Source organism: Nycticebus coucang, chromosome X, assembly GCF_027406575.1.
Source record: "Nycticebus coucang isolate mNycCou1 chromosome X, mNycCou1.pri, whole genome shotgun sequence".
Taxonomy (NCBI): domain Eukaryota; kingdom Metazoa; phylum Chordata; class Mammalia; order Primates; family Lorisidae; genus Nycticebus; species Nycticebus coucang.
In genome coordinates this window covers 16,915,229-16,936,342 of record NC_069804.1, presented here as the reverse complement: position 1 = coordinate 16,936,342, position 21,114 = coordinate 16,915,229, and the positions used below count along the sequence as shown (strand labels likewise).

At 38.3% G+C, this 21,114-nt stretch overlaps 1 protein-coding gene across 1 annotated transcript in view; it reads left to right on the top strand.

Moving 5' to 3' along the window:
* The window catches only part of SCML2 (Scm polycomb group protein like 2), an 84,009-nt gene that overhangs the window by 17,059 nt on the left and 45,836 nt on the right, over nucleotides 1–21,114 (top strand). The window contains exon 5 of the mRNA XM_053579784.1: nucleotides 498–741. Coding sequence (XP_053435759.1) covers nucleotides 498–741 — 244 coding nt within the window. The remainder of the gene's footprint in view (nucleotides 1–497; nucleotides 742–21,114) is intronic.

Genomic DNA, 21,114 nt, shown 5'->3' with positions numbered 1-21,114 from the left:
ACTTTTAAAATAATTCTGGATATTATCTTCTGTTCTTCATTTTCTTTGGACTTCTTGCCTTTTAACATATCCTATATTTATTAGCTTTGTCTCACTGTCTCTTCTAAAATTTCTTGTTCATTGCTCTTCCCCCAACCATTACCACCACCCCTAGAATGTAAGTTCCACCAGAACAGGGATCTTTGGTATTTTTCTTCACTATTGAATCTTACATTCCTGGTCCTGGTAGATAATACATGTTTCTTGAATGAATGGATGAATGAATCAGACTATCAGGCTGGTTTTGTTTCTTTCCAGGTTCTTGGATCTGCTCCAGAATAAAAAAGCAGATGTTGGAAAGCAGAGTTTCAGATTTGCGAGAACTATTTTTCTTCTTACATTAATTGATAATTAAACATAGAGCTTAATTTTTTATCGCCAAGGATTGTAAGAGAATACACTTGAACAAATGGTTCTTAACATGTCTTAACAATGAATTTTTTTAAATGTTTTGGTAGGAACCACCAATGCCACCCCTAAATAATTTTAAAGTGGGGATGAAACTCGAAGCTGTAGACAAAAAGAATCCTTGTTTGATCTGCCCTGCAACTATTGGAAATGTTAGAGGAGATGAAGTTCATATTACATTCGATGGCTGGAGTGGAGCTTTTGATTATTGGTGCAAATATTATTCTCGAGATATTTTCCCAGTTGGGTGGTGCAACCTGACAGGAGATGTATTGCAACCACCAGGAACTAATGGTAAGATAATTAACTACATGTGTTTTTATTTTATTGAAGTTAAATGTAATTGCTGCTGGTGGCATTGTGGTTATATTGGTGACATTAGGGCTTCGTGCCCAACTCAAGGGGCAGGCAGACCAGGAGAAGTACTATCCAGACTCCAGACTTGGAGGTAAAGGAATCTCATGATCAGAATTCTTGAGGGGCACCCCTGTACTGAAGAACATGGGCAAAGCTAAAAGTCACATTTGGACCATTGAAGCCTTGTTGCTGTCAACATTGTTGGATGGGGGCACAATAACTAACCTTTATAGTTATATTCAATTAAAAATTACATGTGATGTTCCATTGTTCATATCCCAAAGATATTTTTAAAAGGTTGGCATAAAAACTGTTATAAACACGTTTTATATGATTTTGTTCCTATTCTTAAATTGATACTTCAGTAGTCTTAAGTAAAATTTACATGTCAATGAAAACTTTTAACTGTATAGATGCCATTGTAGATTAGTATGTTACTTTAGTTATGGTAGTGTTTATTAGTTATAGCATTGTTTCCTAAGTTGAATATTGTGATCATCCAGGTATTTTATTTTAAGAAAAGTGATCAAAATGTTGAAGCTCCTTGGTGACTTCCAGGGGCTTAGATATGCCTAACTTGATCTTTTATGATGGAATAACTGCTGAGACTTAAGTGGGGTTTCAAGCACAGAACTCGGTCATTGGCCTATGTTTAATATAAACTTTTTTTTTTTTAAGGCAAGCATGGAACTAAGTTCATTAAGGAAGAGAATGATAGGTTTACAGAGTAAGAAAGTTTACAAAGCAGGATACATTTGCCATAGACAGCGAATGCGCCTCCATTGTTAGGGCAAGTAGGCAAAGAGGCCTTTTTAATATAAACTTATTAGTGGGATAGAATGTAAACATACTTAAAATTTATCCCATTGAATGTATTTATTTTAATGAGGAAAAAGGAAAAGATACAGAAAATAAGTTAAGGGAGGTGTGTAGAGGAAGACTGGCAAGGTAAGAGCTTATAGCTATATTATTCTTGTAACTGCTGTTAGAATATTCTGTGATTTGGGACTTTAACAGATCCTGTTATAATGCAATACTACATAAACTTTTTATGAGGTACTTATATAACCAGTTTCCTGCTGCCATAATTCTAGGAAGTTAATATTAATAGTTAATGTTATAAAATTTAGTATGATATAGATCTGTGTGCTTATGATGCTAAGATTAAAAAAAAAGCATAGTCTCTACCCTGAAGAAGTTTACCTTTTAGTGGAAGAGAGATGAATTGGAAGGATAGATTTTGTTTTGTTTTGTTTTGTTTTTTAAAGGATACAGAATTAGGAATGCCAAAATATAGATGTATCCTAGATATGGAGTTGACCCAAAACATTCCAGTCTGGGTTGGAGGGAAAGGTGGTTGGGTAAAGGAAAGCGTCACAAAAAGATGTAAAATGGAAGTAATATAGTATTCTTCGCCATTAGGTTTTTGTTTTTCTTTTAGCATTTCGAATATATCTCATTCTTTCCTGGCCTGTAAAGAAACTTGCTTATTAGTCTAATGAGGGTTCTCTTAAGTGTGACTGATGCTTTTCTCTTGCTGCTTTTAGAAATCTCTCTGACTTTTGACAGTTTGACTATTTTTGTATTTTTTGTATTTTCCTGGTGATTGCTGAGCTTCCTGTATCTGGATATCTAAATCTCTTGATTTGGAAAGTTTTTGAGCTATTATTTCATTAAACAAGGCTTTATGCCTTTGGGCTTCTCTTCACATTCTGGGATAGTCAGTTCATTTTTTTATTGTATTTTTCTTTATTTTGAATTCAACTGATTTTTTTAGTATTTTATTTTTTAAATTTTTAATTAATATGAGGGTTCAAATGTTTAGATTATATTATTTGCATTTGTTAGGTATAGTTCAAGTTGTAGTTAAGCCCTTCATCTAGGCGTTGTGTATATCCTTACTTTGTGCCCATTGAGAGTTTACCAATCCTCAACCCTTCTCCTCTTTTCTCCCCCCTGCTTGAATTTAATTGTGTTTCTCACGTGGGGGTGTAGTTGTTTATGTATTGGTTTCATATTAGTGTGAATACTTTGGATATTTAATTTTCCATTCTTGTGATACTTTATTAGATAAATATTCTTCAGCTCATTCAGTTTAATACAAAAGATATAAAGTCTTCATCATTTTTATGGCTGAATAGTATTCCATGGTATACATATACCACAGTTTATTAATCCATTCATGAGTTGATGGGCACTTGAGTTGATTTCATTTCTTGGCAATTGTGAATTAAGCTGCTTTCAAAATTCATATATTTGTTTGCCTTATAATATCCCACATGTCAATGTAGGCTTTGTTCACTTTTTTCTTTTTCCTCCTTTTTGTATGACTATTTTCAAAAGACTTGTGTTCAAGTTCTGAAATTCTTTCTTTTGCTGCTTCTAGCCTATTGTTAGAACTCGCAGAAGATTTTTTACTTTGTTTATTGAAATCTTCAATTCCAGAATTTCTTTTTTTTCTTTTTTTTTTTTATTAAATCATAACTGTATACATTGATATGATCATGGGGCATCATACATTTGCTTCATAGACCATTTGACACATTTTCATCACAATGGTTAACATAACCTTCCTGGCATTATCTCAGTTACTGTGCCAAAACATTTACATTCTACATTTACCAAGTTTCACAAATACCCCTGTAAGATGCACCACAGGTATGATCCCACCGATCCTCCTCCCTCTACCCGCCACCCCCCTCCCTCCCCTACCTTTCCCACTTCCCCCTATTGTTAGGTTGTAACTGGGTTATAGCTTTCATGTGAGAGCCCCAACTTAGTTTCATAGTAGGGCTGAGTACATTGGGTACTTTTTCTTCCATTCTTGAGATATTTTGCTAAGAAGAATATGTTCCAGCTCCATCCATGTAAACATGAAAGAGGTAAGGTCTCCATCTTTCTTTAAGGCTGCATAATATTCCATGGTGTACATATACCACAATTTATTGATCCATTCGTGGATTGATGGGCACTTGTGCTTTTTCCATGACTTAGCAATTATGAATTGGGCTGCAATAAACATTCTGGTACAAATATCTTTGTTATGTTGTGATTTTTGGTCCTCTGCCCAGCAGAGGAATTACAGGATTGAATGGCAGATCTATTTTTAGATCTGAGTGTTCTCCATATCTCTTTCCAAAAGGAATGTATTAATTTGCATTCCCACCAGCAGTGCAGAAGTGTTCCCTTTTCTCTACATCCATGCCAACATCTCTGGTCTTGAGATTTTGTGATATAGGCTAGTCTCCCTGGAGTTAGATGATATCTCAAAGTAGTTTTGATTTGCATTTCTCTGATGATTAAAGATGATGAGCATTTTTTCATATGTCTGAAGGCCGTGTGCCTGTCTTCTTCAGAGAAGTTTCTCTTCAAATCCCTTGCCCAGCCTGCAATGGGATCCCTTGTTTTTTTCTTGCTGATGCGTTTGAGTTCTCTGTGGATTCTGGTTATTAAACCTTTGTCAGAGATATACCCTGCAAATATCTTCTCCCATTCTGAGGGCTGTTTGTTTGCTTTACTTACTGTGTTCTTGGCTGTGCAGAAGCTTTTTAGTTTGATCAAGTCCCAGTAGTATATTTTTGAAGCTGCTTCAATTGCCTAGGGGGTTCTCCTCATAAAATACTCGCCCAGACCAATTTCTTCAAGGGTTTTCCCTGCACTCTCCTCTAGTATTTTTATAGTTTCATGTCTTAAGTTTAAATCTTTAATCCAATGAGAGTCTATCTTAGTTAATGGTGAAAGGTGTGGGTCCAATTTCAGTCTTCTGCAGGTTGCCAGCCAGTTCACCCAGCACCATAGGTGAAATAGGGAATAGGTTAAATAGGGAATCTTTTCCCCACTGAATGTTTTTAATTGGCTTGTCAAAGATCAAATAGCGGTAAGTAGCTGGATTCATCTCTTGGTTCTCTATTCTGTTCCAGACATCTACTTCTCTGTTTCTGTGCCAGTACCATACTGTTTTGATCACTATCGATTTGTAGTAAAGTCTGAGGTCTGGTAGTGTGATTCCTCCTGTTTTGTTTTTATTTCTGAGTAATGTCTTGGCTATTCGAGGTTTTTTCTGATTCCATATAAAACGAAGTATTGTTTTTTCAAGATCTTTAAAATATGACAGTGGAGCTTTAATAGGGAGTGCGTTGAAATTATATATTGCTTTGGGTAGTATGGACATTTTGATAATGTTGATTCTTCCCAGCCATGAGCATGGTATGTTTTTCCATTTGTTAACATTTTCAGCTATTTCTTTTCTTAGAGTTTCATAGTTCTCTTTATAGAGATCTTTCACGTCTTTTGTTAGGTAAATTCCCAAATATTTCATCTTCTTTGGCACTACTGTGAATGGGATAGAGTCCTTGACTGCTTTTTCAACTTGACTGTTGTTGGTGTATATAAAGGCTACTGATTTATGGATGTTGATTTTGTAACCTGAGAAGCCGCTGTATTCCTTGATAACTTCTAGGAGTTTTGTAGTAGAGTCCCTAGTATTTTCCTTTAAATTTACTGAGGTTAGACTTGTGACCTAAAATGTGGTCAATTTTGGAGTAAGTTCCATGGGCTGATGAGAAGTATGTGTATTCAGTTTTGTTGGGATGAAATGTTCTGTAGATGTCTGCTAAATCTAAATATTGGATGGTTAGGTTTAAATCTAAGATTTCTTTGCTCAGCTTCTTGCTGGAGGATCGATCCAATACTGCCAAAGGAGTGTTGAAATCTCCGACGATTATGGAGCTGGAGGAAATCAAGTTACTCGTGTCAGAGTTTCTCTTATAAATTGAGGTGCATTCTGGTTGGGTGCATAGATATTAATAATTGAGATCTCATCATCTTGAGTATTACCCTTAACAAATATGAAGTGACCATTCTTGTCCTTCCTTACTTTTGATGGTTTAAAGCCTACTGTATCTGCAAATAAAATTGCAACACCTGCTTTTTTCTGATTACCATTTGCCTGAAATATGGATGACCATCCTTTCACCCTGAGTCTGTATTTGTCTTTTAAGTTGAGATGTGACTCTTGTATGCAACAAATACCTGGCTTGAGTTTTTGTATCCAGTCAGCTAACCTATGCCTCTTTAGAGGACAGTTTAAGCCATTCACATTGATGGAGAGTATTGATAAGTCTGGTGGAATTTTGGGTATCGAGTTTTTCAAAGGTCCAGTGGACATTTTTAATCCTTTCACCAGTGTGGAAGTTGGAGTTTGATCCGAAGTTTCTGAGTGAGTTTACTTTTGTGGTATAGGATTGGGTTGGTCATTGTGGAGGATAGGTCTGAGAACATCCTGAAGAGCTGGTTTACTTATGGCAAATTTTTTCAACATATGAATGTCATTGAAGTATTTAATTTCTCCATCATAAATGAAACTCAGTTTAGCTGGATACAAGATCCTGGGTTGAAAGTTATTTTGCTTTAGGAGATTAAAAGTTGATGACCACACTCTTCTGGCTTGAAAAGTTTCAGCGGAGAGATCTGCAGTTATTCTAATATTCTTTCCTTTGTACGTAATAGTTTTCTTTCGCTGGGCTGCTTTGAGAATCTTCTCTTTCATGTTAACTTTAGTGAAGCTAATTATGATATGCCTGGGGGATGACTTATTGGGGTTGAATCGTGCTGGGGTTCTGAAGCTGTCTGCTGTCTGAATTTCAGATTCTCTAGGCATGTCTGGAAAATTTTCTTTCATAATTTCATGCAGAAGAGCCTCTGTGCCCTTCGAGGCCACTTCATCATTCTCAGAAATCCCAATTATTCGTATATTGCTTTTCTTCGAATTATCTGAGAGTTCTCTGAGTGAGTAGTCCATTTTTGCTCTCCATTTCTCTTCCTCTTTGAGAGATTGGGAGCATTCGAAGACTTTATCTTCAATGTCAGAAATTCTTTCTTCTGCTTGCTCCATTCTGTTGCTGAGGGATTCTACTGTATTTTTCATATCTTTGAGGGCTGTGAATTCTTGCTTCAGTGTGTCTAAGTCTTTGGTGGTTTTGTCTTTAAATTTGTTAAATTCTTGAGACAACTTTTGAATTTCTCCTCGAATTCCTAATTCCATTTTATTAATCTTGTCTGCAATCCAAATTCTGAATTCGATTTCTGACATCTCAGCCAGTTGTTTATGAATGGGATCTTCAATCACATCTGCCGTATCTTTTCTTGGGGGGGGGGTTGATCTATTCTGGTTATTCATGTTACCAGAGTTTTTCCACTGATTCCGCCCCATGGTCATTTTACTCCCTTTGATTTCTTTATAGAGGGCCCGTACAGTGTTGTGGCCTGAGAAACTGGGGCCCTGTCTTGTGTGGTGGGGCTAAGTGGTTCTGTCTTGTTTTCAGCTGGTTTCTGTTCCATCCTATTGTAACGTTTACTCTGGCTTGAAGTCTCAGCTGTGTGGAAAAACCAGCAATTAAGTCACCCCGCCCACCCACCTCTGGCACCAGTTGGAAAAGGAAAATCAAACCTTCCTACAACAGCATACCCAGGGCACCGCCTGAAAAGTCCTCAGTCTATTAGTTCAGTTCAAAAGGTCCAAATCGATTGTCTCAATCGGCACCTGTCTCGGGTGGGAGAGTTCAAGAGGTTTCTGGGAACTGGATCACAGGGGTCTGGTGACTCCACTGATATGGCTTACTCCAGTGCTGCGTGGAGTCAGGAGGAGCCACCTAGCAAATAGATCAGTCTGGGAAGGTTGATGTCTCTTTCCCCACTTTGCCCCTCCGTCGGACCCAGTCACTGGTATGTCTGCAGATGGCTAACCCAGTTGCCTGTAGTGAACAGATACTCCAGGGGTTTGCACCTGCCTGAATTGCAAGGAAGTCTGCCAGGCCCCTGCAGTCTGCCGCTATCTAGCAGGAGGAGATGGGGCCTGACATCTTTGAGTGCTTGATGCAGGTGGTGGGAGGGAGGTGTTCACTCAGGTTTAGCCCCGTCCCTGATTGATGTTGCGAACAAAACAGAACAGACAACTTTGTGGGGTTCTGTCTCTGTTTCTGCTAAAATCGCCTACAGAAGACAGGCTGTTCTGAGTTCAAATGTCTTTGCTGCTGGAGGTTTGTGTCCAATTACCTCTCTGTGTCGGCCCTGCCCTGGAAGCTTCCCGGGTGTGTGAGCAGTGTCAGGCAAATCCTTTGCTCACTGGTGGCCTCCTCTGGTTGCCCAGGGAGACAGTGGGTGTGGCTTCAGAATATCCAGAAGTTTTGCTTTTGTTTGCGTCCTTGTGATCACAGCTTGCCTCAGCGGTGTTGATGTGCGTTCTTCAACCTTCTCTCTTGGTGTGGCTCAAATCCACCAGGATACTTACTAAATTCCTGTCCCTTAACTCTCCTTCTGGACGGGAGCCTCTGTTGAAAGTTGGCTTCAGTCCGCCGTCTTGTCTCCCCAGAATTTCTTTATACATCTATCTCTCTGGTGAATTTCTTATTCACATTTTCAATTGTTTTTCTGATTTCTTTGTGCTATTTATCTGTATTCTCTTGTATTTCACTGAGCTGCTTTTATGTCATTGTCTTGAATTTTTTTCAGGCATGTCATAAATTTCTTTTTCATTGTAATCTGTTGCTGGACAATTACTGTATTTCTTTGGAGGTGTCATGTATTCTTGTTTTTCATGTTTCTTGTACTCTTACATTAATATCTGTGCATCTGGTGTAACAACTGCTTCTTTTAAGTTTTTGGATTGGCCTTTGTAGGAGAAGACTTTTTCCTGATGATGTGTCTATGGTGGTGTTTGGGTAGGTCACTTGAGCTTTGATTCTGGATGTGTGTAGTAGTGTAGTTTCATGATGATTTCTTTAGCTGTAAACATTGTCAGTGGTGTTTGTGATTTCCTGAGTTGCTTAGGCTGCAATTGTTACTGAAGGCTGCGGTAAGGTTTTGCTTGGGATGGGGATGCCAGATGGGACAGCCCTCAGGCCCCATTGATGGCAGCAGTGGGCTGAGCATGCCTGTTCTTGGGCCCATGTCGATGTATGCAGGCATCAGCGTTAGCAGATCTAACCTGGCCAATTCTCGGGTTTCCACATGGCTTGCTTGCTCAGGTGCAGGCAGTGGAAGCAGTGGGCTGAGCAGATAGGTGGATCCTTGGTCCTCTGGGTAGCATGTTTGGCATAGGCAGTGGCAGTAGCAATTACAAGATAATCCTTGGGCTCTGAAGTAGCACATGTTGGTGTTAGCAACACCTGCAGCAAGCTGGGCAGGCCAATGGCTTATGCAGGTGAGTGCCAACTATGGCTGTAATGACAGGCTAGGTGTGCCTGTCCTCAGGCCCCTGGGAGGAGTACACAAGTGTCACTAAGTAGGGCAGGGAAACCCCCAAGGTCTTTGGGAGTTGTACTCATACATTAGGGTGATAGTGCCAGGCTGAGTGGACCTGTGTTCAGGCTCCATGGCAATGCACTTAGGTACTGGCCATGGTGGGCAGGGTGATCTCCACACTCTAGGTAGAGTGCTCAGGTGGATGCAGCAGTAGCACTGGTGAGTGAGGAGAGCCAGCAACTGTACCACTCTGGTACCTCAGAGTTCCAGCACATGCACTGTGGCCCTGCTGCTTGGGGGGAGCTGCAGGCACAAACAGGGAGTTCTCATGCTCTTGGGGAGGGGGTCATAAGCTTTGGTTCTCTGTGGCTGAAGTGACAGCAATGGAGTAAACCAGGGTATGTGCAAGTGCACACAGGCAGCCTTGTTCCCAGGGGAGGCAGGGTTGCTGCCTGTGGTGCACTCTTAGACCCCTCTCAGCAGCAGTGGCAACTACATTGGGTGGTATTAGAGCCTGTCCTCAGGGCATATGCATAGCTATTCTTCTGGGGAGGTTTGCTGTCTGGGTTAGCCCTCCCACATAAACACTTCTCAGGCTCTAGAGAACACATGTTGGCTTCTATTGCCCCAGGGGGCAGCCTTCCTGGTGCACTGTACTGCACCTCCAGTTCTCTGTGGTACAAGATGGATACTGTATGTGCTAGAGTGCTGGGGGCTTTGCCATTCTGCTGAGTCTGACTATTGTTGCACCCCGATAGCCCTCCTAGTAGATATGGGGTGGGGGATGTTAATGAGGTTCCAGGGATGTGGATATGGGGTCACCACAGCAGGATCATTGTGGTAGCAGCTGGACTCTCAAAATGGCATGATAACTGCAGCTGTTTAGTACTTAGACCATCATGTGGTCTCCAGGCAGGTCTCTGTGCTATTCTCTGGGTCCACAATGGGTTCTCTCATGAGTGGTGCTGCAGTAGGTCATGGTGAGAATAGTGGACCACTGGGGATCTCTTACTTACTTTTTATCTGCACTGGGGATCCTCTCTCAGGTCCCAGCTGAGCTGGCTGTGTTCACTTCCCTCTCCTTCTGTGCCTCTGGTGTTCCCTGTCACCACTTTGTTGAATTTGAGTGCTCTTTTGGATGCTCATTCGAAGTGATTATCTGCTTGCTAGTTTGGTTCTTTGTGGAACAGGCAAGTGTTGGATACCTCTAGTTAGCTATCTTGAAGTGATTTATCTGTTGCGTATGTTTTCATTATATATGTTTTTGTAACCCCATACGCCATTGTTGCTATTGTTTATAGTCAGTATTTGTTGAGGTTTACCCACGTATTTAACATGGTCTTTGCTCTTTATTCCTTTTTGGCATCTCAAACCTTTCGTTTGGGATTAATGTTCTTCTGTTAAATGGATATCCTTCAGAAATTCCTTACTGAAGGTTTTGCTACTGGTATTCTTTTCTTGGTTGTTCATTTGAATATGTCATTATTTCAACTCTGTGAAAGACATTTTTTGTGGGTGTAGATTTTCAGGTTGAGAGCTATTCTCTTTCAGGACATTGAAGATACCATTCTTTTGCCTTCTGGTTTCCATTATTGATGTTAAGTATACAGTTGTCAGCCTATTTCTCCTGTGACTGTTTTTTAATCTAGCTACTTTAATATTTTTGTGTCATTTTTGGAGTTTTGCAGTTTTACTCTGCTACTTCTTAGTATGGGTTTCATTGAATCTTGATATCTTGGCAAAACCACATATAATGATAAGTTTTCTTTTGAGAAGTTTTAAATGTTTGATTTTATATTTAACTGTTTATCTCTATTAAGGATTTAAAACCTCAGAAGTAATTTGAAGTGGTAAAACACTTTTGTTGATAGCCTTTTGAATATTGAGTACTAATAGTTCAAACCACATAAAAGTAGAATTTAGAAGCAGCTAGGGTAAAAACAAAGATGTGTCCACTGGCACCACAGTCTGTTAGTAAAGATTCCCAGAACTCAACAGAACTTTTGGAATTGGGGGAAAGTATGGTTAAAAATTGTTAATTGACCTTCGCCAGCAGGCATTGCACATGTGATTTATTTTGCATTGTTTCAATCATTGCTTATCAATTATGGATAGGTTAATAGTGGTTAGTACTATACTTAGACACAGGGAAATGTTCTTCCTGAGTAGAAAAAACACTTTCTTTAACCAATACATTATTAATTTAGATGGCACCTATAAAATAAAAATACCATATTCAATATATTCTTGAATGCAAAGTGTTTTTCAATTTTTTATTATAATTTTTAGTATAACAATTTTTCTTCTAGATAGTAATAAATGCTTGAAGCAAAGAATTGAGGAATGCTTTCAGAGGTAACTGTGACAAACACTGTGGTATCTGGCTTCATACTACTTTTTTTAATCTCTTACGCATTTAACTTTAGAACCACACGCATACATGGTCAAATCAATGGAGAAATGTTGAAGTAAATTATGTTATAGTTATCCTTTAGTGTTTAGCATAATATAGAATAATTTAGAAGTATGAGGATGTTACACTAAGAAGGAAAGCTAAGACATATTAAAAGGGTAAGTCCCCCAAATACATATAGTATAATACACAAAACAACATAATATCTTCCTTCCTGTTCCTCTTCCTCCTCCTGCTCCTTCCTCCCCTCCTCCCTCATTCCTCCTCCCCTCCTCTCTCATCCCTCCTCCTCCCTTCTCCTCCCTACCCCTCCTCTCTCATCCCACCTCCTCCTCCTCCCTTCCCTTCCTTTCTCCTTCTCTCCCCATTCTCCCTCCTGTCTCTTTCTTCCCTCTTCTTCCTTCCTCCTCCTCCTCTTTCTTCCTCCTGCTCTTTCATCCTCCTCCTTTTTCTTCCTCCTTTCTCTTCTATCTTCTTTCTCTTCCTTTCTTTTTAATGATGGGATTTCGCTGTGTTGCCCAGACTAGTCTCAACTCCTGGGCTCAGGCCATCCTTCCACCTCAGCCTCCCAAGCAGTTGGGACCACAGACATGTTCCACCATGCCGGGATATAAGTATGTATTTCTATATATACCTATAGAAATATGTAGATAAGGGCGGCACCTGTGGCTCAGTCGGTAAGGCGCTGGCCCCATATACCGAGGGTGGCGGGTTCAAACCCGGCCCCGGCCAAACTGCAAAACCAAAAAATAGCCGGGCGTTGTGGCGGGTGCCTGTAGTCCCAGCTACTTGGGAGGCTGAGCAAGAGAATCGCTTAAGCCCAGGAGTTGGAGGTTGCTGTGAGCTGTGTGAGGCCATGGCACTCTACTGAGGGCCATAAAGTGAGACTCTGTCTCTACAAAAAAAAAAAAAAAAGAAATATGTAGATAAATACATAAGAAATCTGGAGTACTGTACATCAGATATATAATACTGATTATTTCTGGGAAAGGAGGTAGGTGGTAAAGAAAGTGGTAATAAGAACTTTTGCTTTTATCTGTGGCTCTTTTTAACATAAATGTATTTGTGTATCATATTTGTGCTTTAAAATAAATTATTTCAGTTTAAAAAGGGATTATGCATATTCTACTTTCTTGCCTACTTTTTCATAATATGTTGCGACTATTTTCATGTACAATTAATGTCTATAAATTGATTTTTATTTCTGCATTGTATTTCATCATGTGGCCATACCATGATTTAGTTAAATCTATTTTGTTATGTATTTATGATATTTGCATGTTTCTTTTATTAAACTAGATGATACAATGTTCTCAGTCACAACTAGGTGATATTATAAATACTTTTATGCATGTACCTTTTCATACTTCTCTGTTTTTGTAGAGTAACTTTGCTGGAGTAAGGGGTATAGTTTTAAGGCTGATAAATGGTCTTTCAAAAAGATATACCTGGGCGGTGCCTGTGGCTCAGTGAGTAGGGCGCCGGCCCCATATGCCGAGGGTGACGGGTTCAAACCCAGCCCCGGCCAAATTGCAACAAAAAAATAGCCGGGTGGGGCGGCGCCTGTGGCTCAGTTGGTAGGGCGCCGGCCCCATGTACCAAGGGTGGCGGGTTCAAACCCAGCCCCAGCCAAACTGCAACCAAAAAATAGCCGGGCGTTGTGGCGGGCGCCTGTAGTCCCAGCTACTCGGGAGGCTGAGGCAAGAGAATCGCTTAAGCCCAGGAGTTGGAGGTTGCTGTGAGCTGTGTGAGGCCACGGCACTCTACAGAGGGCCATAAAGTGAGACTCTGTCTCTACAAAAAAAAAAAAATAGCCAGGTGTTGTGGCGGGCGCCTGTACTCCCAGCTGCTTGGGAGGCTGAGGCAAGAGAATCGAGTAATCCGAAGAGTTAGAGGTTGCTGTGAGCCATGTGAAGTCATGGCACTCTACCCGAGGATGGTACAGTGAAACTCTTGTCTCTACAAAAAAAAAAGATATACCTGTTTCTACAACCCTCAGATACAGATGAAAGTATTTTCTTCCTACTCTGGCCAACCATTGGAATTTTCTTTCTTGTTATATTTTGCTAATTTAAAAAATATTATTTTTCAAACTTTTTTTTCTTAGATTACTGGTGAGGTTACATTTTTTTCTTTCCATGCCATGTATTTTAACCATTAACATTCCTACGTAATTTGCCTGTTAATCGTTATTTTCCATTTTTCTTTTAACATGTTCCTTCCTGATTTAATCAAGCACTTTATTTATTGCACGTGTCAGTCTTGTTAGAAGTAAAAATTTTTTAGTCATTTACTTTTTAATGTTACTGATAGTCTTCTTACTTTTAGAAATATTACTTAATGACTTGAATATTAAAGGATTTAAGGGTCTTAGAGTTAAATAATTTCAAAAGGCACAAATGATACTAACTTAATTGAATTTAATAAATTAAAAACATTGGTATTTTTATTTTGAACATTTCTTAAATACATTGCAAATATTTCTTTTTAACCTTTATATAATTCCTTTTTTTTTTTTTTTAAAGACAGTTTCACTATGTTGCCCTTGGTAGAGTGCTGTGGTGTCACAGCTCACAGCAACCTCATACTCTTGGGCTCAAGTGATTCTCTTGCCTCAGCCTCCCAAGTAGCTGGGACTACTGGCACCTGCCACAATGCCCGGCTTTTTTTGGTTGCAGTTGTCGTTGTTGTTTAGCTGGTTCTGGCCAGGTTCGAACCTACCAACTTTTGGTGTATGTGGCCGGCGCCATAACTACTGTGCTACAGGTGCTGAGCATATATAATTCTTTTTCCAAAAAAATTTTAGGACATACACTTAAAAGTTTTTCAAGTAACTAATGACTAAAGAATTTAGTTACATATATCTTAAATTACAGTGAGGCATCCTCATATACAACTTGATTTGACATTACGTTAATTGCTTTACTGATTTCTTTTCAAGAATAGTAATACAGTTCAATTTAAGACTTTTTAACAATTTTTTTTTTTTATTAAACCATAGCTGTGTACATTAGTATGATCGTGGGGCACCATACACTTGGTTCATAGATCGTTTGACACATTTTCATCACATTAGTTAACATAGCTTTTGTAGCATTTTCTTAGTTATTTTGCTAAGACCTTTACATTCCACATTTACTAGGATTCACATATACCCTTGTAAGATGCACCGCAGGTGTAATCCCATTAATCCCCCTCCTTCCCCCCCTCCCTCCCCTCCCTCCCCTTCCTGTCCCCTTTCTCCCTATTCTTAGGTTATAACTGGGATATAGCTTTCATGTGAAGGTCCTACATTAGTTTCATAATAGGGGTGAGCACATTGGGTACTTTTTCTTCCATGATCAGAAACAGCAAAATTCACATTAGGTTTATTAATGGTAGAAAAATCTACCAGTAAACTTACTGGGATAGGAAATTCAGCAGGCTATGTGGCTTTTTTCCTCTATTTATTTAGGTTTTCCTTTCTAAGCTCTTGTTATGACCTTACAGTCTTTCAAAGCCCTTAGATTCTGGTTGGTGTTGTCACAGCTCATCAGATTTACTCACAAGACTCATACAGAGTGTCTGGTGAGAAAAAGGAAAGAAGCATATGTGCTCCTGTGTCCTTGGCAACTTGGAGAAGGAGGTTGAATCACATAAATGAAAATGAAGCCCATTATAGATTTTCGTTTTGCAGAATTTGAACTTTCTGTTTTCAACTTGTTCCTCCCCACCCCATATTTATATCTTATTTTCTCCTAAAAAATGATTTAAATTTAGGAATACCTGTAAGCTACTGCTTTTTTCTTTCTTTTTCCTTATATTGTCCTTGTGTCTCTGGCATATGCAGTTATAGGAGTTTATAGCTATTCATTTCATTAAGATACAAATAGTTAATACATGAAGGAGTAAGATAGGATAATCTAGCAATTGAGATTCATAACTGGGACTTACTCTTATTTTGAAGGCTACGTGAGATTTAAAAAAAAAATCTTTTTCCTATCTTTTTTGGGGAACTTTGTAAACAATGCATTATTATTTTGTTTCCATAATTTTATAAATATAATAAATGAAGATTTTTAGTGTTTTGCGAAATTGGAGAAATTGAGAGCAGAAGATTGTTTTAAAGATTTGCCCCCAATATTAATTTTTCTATTATTACAGAATTTCAAGTTTTTTTAAAGTAAAAAAGCCACATTGTAAACCATTTTACCTTGCTTTAAAAGTACTTAAATTCTTTTAAAGTGAATTATATAAATTCAAATTTGAACTGACATAGTTTCTAAAATATTAATGCATATACCTATTTAACTTTAGCTTTAGATTTATACATTGTTGATTGTAACTTATTTACCTGCACTGGTGTGAAGTATCATCTTGTGTATAACCTGATTGTTTAAGCATTGTGACCTTCTAAATCAGGAAGGAGGCCAGGCAGCAAACTTCCAGATGCTTTGAGTATAAAGTTGCAGAATCTCAAGAGTATAGAGGAATTCCTCTGGTTTAAAGGGAACTGTGGAGGAGGGGAAAACCTAGGATCAGGAAGGTGTAGCCAAGTATTCTTATCCTCTGGTACCGTAGATTTCCAGTGACCATCTTAACTCTCTTCCAGTTTATTGGTCCCTTCCCCTCACATTTTATGGAAACAGCTTTAATTTCAAAATGGAACTTATTGATAACATGGTATTTTCTTCCCAACTTTGTAAAACATTTTTGATAATGAATATTAGTATAAACTTAGTAAATCTTTCCTTAAATGGAAAATCAAAACAAAGAATTTGGTTCAAATAGCATAGATTTAGCATCAAAGACATCCCTTTCTTCTTACAATTTGATCAATTTCCTATTGGCTTTTTTTTTCTTTTTTTGAGAGCTGGATCTTTCTTTTTTTATTATTAAATCATAGCTGTGTACATTAATGTGATCATGGGGCACCATACACTGGTTTTATAGACCGTTTGACACATTTTCATCACACTGGTTAACATAACCTTCCTGGCATATTCTTAGTTATTGTGTCAAGACATTTATATTCTACATTTACTAAGTTTCACGTGTACCCTTGTAAGATGCACCACAGGTGTAATCCCACCAATCACCCATCCTCCCTCCTCCCTCCTCCCTCCCTTCTCTCTCCTCCTTCCCCATATTTTTAGGGTATAACTGGGTTATAAGCTATTGACATGACTTATGAATAATTATTTGACCAATTAAACCATTGCCATTCTCACCAATGAACCAGTAGCACTCAAGACATCCATGTTTTTCTTGTTGTTTCTTTGTTTTGTTTTACTTTGGTTTTTATGATTAGTTAATATGGATTTCCCTAATTTCTCATATCTAGAGCTAGAGCTTTGGGCAAATAAAGTTATTTGAATATGCAGTATTTTACTTTCACTAATATCACAATTCTATAAAAGAATAATAGAGGAATTAATGTGAAAAAATGAATATTTGATAGACTTGGCATATTAGATTTTCTTTGTTGCTGATTCAAACATAAATTGTATGACCAGAAACTTTCTTCCTAAGGTTAAAGAAAAATAAATAAATAGATCTTTTTTTTTTTTTTTTTTGTAGAGACAGAGTCTCACTTTATGGCCCTAGGTAGAGTGCCGTGGCCTCACACAGCTCACAGCAACCTCCAACTCCTGGGCTTAAGCGATTCTCTTGCCTCAGCCTCCCGAGTAGCTGGGACTACAGGCGCCCGCCACAACGCCCGGCTATTTTTTGGTTGCAGTTTGGCCGGGGCCGGGTTTGAACCCGCCACCCTCGGTATATGGGGCCGGCGCCCTACCGACTGAGCCACAGGTGCTGCCCTAAATAAATAGATCTTAAAAGTAATTAATTATCTTGGGCAGTATTAGCTTATTTGAATGCTAGTTTATTTTATGCTTGGGTAGTAATGCAGAGGAATGTGCGGATTCTGTAATGCTTCACATCTCTAAATTTTAAAACTAAGGCTATGTTAACCAGTGTGATGAAAATGTGTTAAATGGTCTATAAAACCAGTGTATGGTGCCTCATGATCGCATTAATGTACACAGCTATGATTTAATAATAAACAAAAATAAATTTAAAAACTAAGATTTTATAGTTTTTTAAGGCATGTATTTACCAACTTTCTCCTTATTTTTATGTGGCTATGTATGTTAGTAAAAACCACGTAAAGCAGGTGGTGCCTGTAGCTCAGTGGGTAGGGCACCAGCCACATACACTGAGGCTGGCAGGTTTGAACCCGGCCCTGGCCAGCTGACAACTGCAACAAAAAAATAGCTGGGCTTTGTGGCCGGCGCCTGTAGTCCCAGCTACTTGGAAGGCTGAGGCAGGAGAATCGCTTAAGCCCAAGAGTTTGAGGTTGCTGTGAACTACAATGCCACATTACTCTACCTAGGGTGACAAAGTGAAACTCTCAAAACAAACAAAAAAACCCCCACAAAGCAGTGCTTTTCGTTTCTCTGTATTACAGTGAGTCAGAAGTGGCAGAGGTACGCACAACTAAGACTGTAAAAAGTTTAGGATGTGTCCGTCCCACTAGAGGACTTCTGAATAAACACTCAAATATTTGTTTAGATTTTTGCCCTTAATGTGGTTTATTATAAAATATGGACTAATATGCTTGGTATGTTCAGTATTCTTTTTGCTTGGTATAAATGAAACAGTTAGAAATGCAATCAACCCAAATGACTCAAAAGCCATGACATTTAAAACAGCTAATATTTTCTTTTTCATATGAACAGTTAGGAACAAATGTTTTCCTTGTGCAAATGAGATGGCTATCATGATCCAAAGAAGTATCTTTTAAAAAAGCAAATTTTCTTTCTCTTTTTTAAGTATTCTAGCTAAATACTGCAATAATTGCAAGCAGAGCCTGGAGATTTTTCTTTCTTGATACTGTTCTCTTATATATTTTAACAAGTCTCTTGAGACTATTAAAATGTCTTGGTTTTTAGGACATGTGGTCCAGTGGGGATACTTGGTGGACGCAGTGGGTTGGCAGTTAGATTTTGCATGTCTTCTCATTTCTTTCCAGATTCTCTGACCCAAGGTAACCTTTGGTCCTTCTCTGAAGGCAGGAGTGAAGGAAGTTTGAGCAGGTGACTGATGATCAGTGTCCCTACTGCCCACAGACAATACATGAATTACTTCAGCAGTCCAGCAGTCTGTTTAGTCGTCTCCTCCCACTCCTCCCCCCTTAAACCAACAAATGCAAATAGCTTCATCCCCATTTGTTAGAAATTCAGGCTTGCTCTGGCAACATGGGCTTTGTTGTTGACTTGCTTTCCCTAGAAAGGCAGTTTTATCCCTGGTAAAAGGAAGTCTATCAAGTGCAACCTAAATCACCTTAATGGTAAATACAGCAACAACTTGTTTCTCCTCAGTATTTATAAAGGTAGGAGACACCGCCAGAGTTCTTACATTGTAGTAGAAGTGTTAAAGAAATTCATTGTCTGCTTTGTTAGCTTTTGTATATTACATAGCCCAGTGATTTGTGTTATCTCAAAAATTCTCTATTTTGTTCTAAATGTTACTTACTGAAATTGTTGGCACTATTATTTGAATGGTCACGTCTAAAGATTGTTTTATGGTACTGGGAAAAGTCAGTCTTTGGTTATTTCAACCACAATTTTTTTTTTCTTTTTTACAAAAAGAGCAATCCTATTGTAAGTCAAATTTGACCATGTAAATCATAGTTTGTAATGAAAATGTTAAAATTCTTTCTATAGTTTTTAGGAATATGAAAGTAAATTATTTTTTACTGGTATTAGATGAGACTTAACAATATTTTTATGATATATAAATATGAGTTACATTTTACTAATTAAATATATTATTAATACATTTAATTTTTTGTGGAAATTATAGCAGTTGATTGCTATTTTTTTTAACAGTCACATAATGGAAGTTACTCTATTCAGGAAGAGTAATGCTGTGGTTCAAAAATTGAGTGGCTTTTAAAAGCTCATGCTGTTAGATGAATTATGAATTAGCCTGAAACAACTGAAATTGCTTCTTTTTTTGTATGAACTTTTTTGTGAAAATATTAAAAGTATGGAGATTGTCATCTTCTTTAATAATGTCATTCTGACCAAAATCTTGGTTTATTTTGAAGTAAGCATATATGAGTAGCAATTGTGAAACAAAAGTCTTCATGGGAAGCACCCCCTATGAGGCTGAAGAAAATAGCTTACGAAGTGTGGTGAGTGGGCAAGCAGGAAACAAATATATTTTTAAAACAAGACTCTGCAGGCGGCGCCTGTGGCTCAGTCGGTAAGGTGCCGGCCCCATATACCGAGGGTGGCGGGTTCAAACCCAGCCCGGGCCAAACTGCAACCAAAAAATAGCCGGGCGCCCAGGAGTTGGAGGTTGCTGTGAGCTGTGTGAGGCCACGGCACTCTACAGAGGGCCATAAAGTGAGACTCTGTCTCTACCAAAAAAAGTGGCTTAACTTTGGGTGGTGCCTGTGGCTCAAGGAGTAGAGCGCCAGTCCCACATGCCGGAGGTGGTGGGTTCAAACCCAGCCCCGGCCAAAAAAAAAAAGACTCTGCAAGCCCTTCTAAATTCTTTTTTTTTTTTTTTCTTTTTTTTTTTTTTTATTGCTTCCAAATTCTAATAGTGATTTCTAGCTGCTGCTTGTATTTTTATGATTTCCTTTCTAGGATGAATACTTATGAGGATATGATTACATAACAGGATAGGAAAACCATGTAAATTTTATTAAATTACATTTTATTTTAATTTAGCATATATGCCAACTAAAAAAAGCACTATCACAAGTATATATTAGTAAGTATCATTTAATAACTTTAGTTGGACTTTTGTATCTTGTTTAAGTTAGAGAACTATACTTTATCCTTCGATTGTGTTTGGGGAATTTTTCCCAGGAACAATTTTTGCAAATTTTTAGTAACCTTAAGATAGATATTTGTGCAGATTATGATGTAATGTTTTATAAGGTATATGAAGAGTTCCTTCGTTTTTAAATTTGTTTATCTTAGATCTCTAAGCCCTGTTTTGAAATGGGGGTTGAGGTAGTGAATCAAAGCTATTAATCCTTTAAAAATACTTGTTTTGGTTGTGCATACCTAATTTTTTAAAGCTGCTGGAAAAGACATACTAGTACTTCCCAAATGGGGATGCTCTGTCAGACCCCAAAAGCAAACTATTTTAAATGAAATCTTTACTTTTCTCAGTGAATGATGTATTCCATTTTGTGTCGGAGTTATCTTTTTTTATATGTTTAAGGTATTTTTAATACTGTAAAACTGTGGTTCTTGGTGTGGAGAGGTAAACCTACATGGGTCGTTAAGGAGACTCAGGAAAGATGATGGAGGAGCTAAGGCAGGAAGGTCGGGCTTGTTCTGGTTATTGGACTCTGACCCTATCAACTGTCTGCTTGGTAAATGAATAGGGAGCTGGGACAATCCTTTTGGTTAGAATAGGGAAGTTGGTGCAAAGTACATTAAGGGTTAAAATATGAAAAGGCAGGTCCAATTTTCAGAAAAACTCACACTAGTAGAGACCTGGTTTTTCTTTGTAACTTCATCCTTTTTCCTTGTGGTGATTAGTTGTAAAACAAATAGACCTTTGAAAATGAAAGGGCTGGGGACAAAAGGAGCACTTATGCTTTTTGGGAGCACAGTAGGAAAGTGAGCAGGAGATGGAATGAAAAAGCT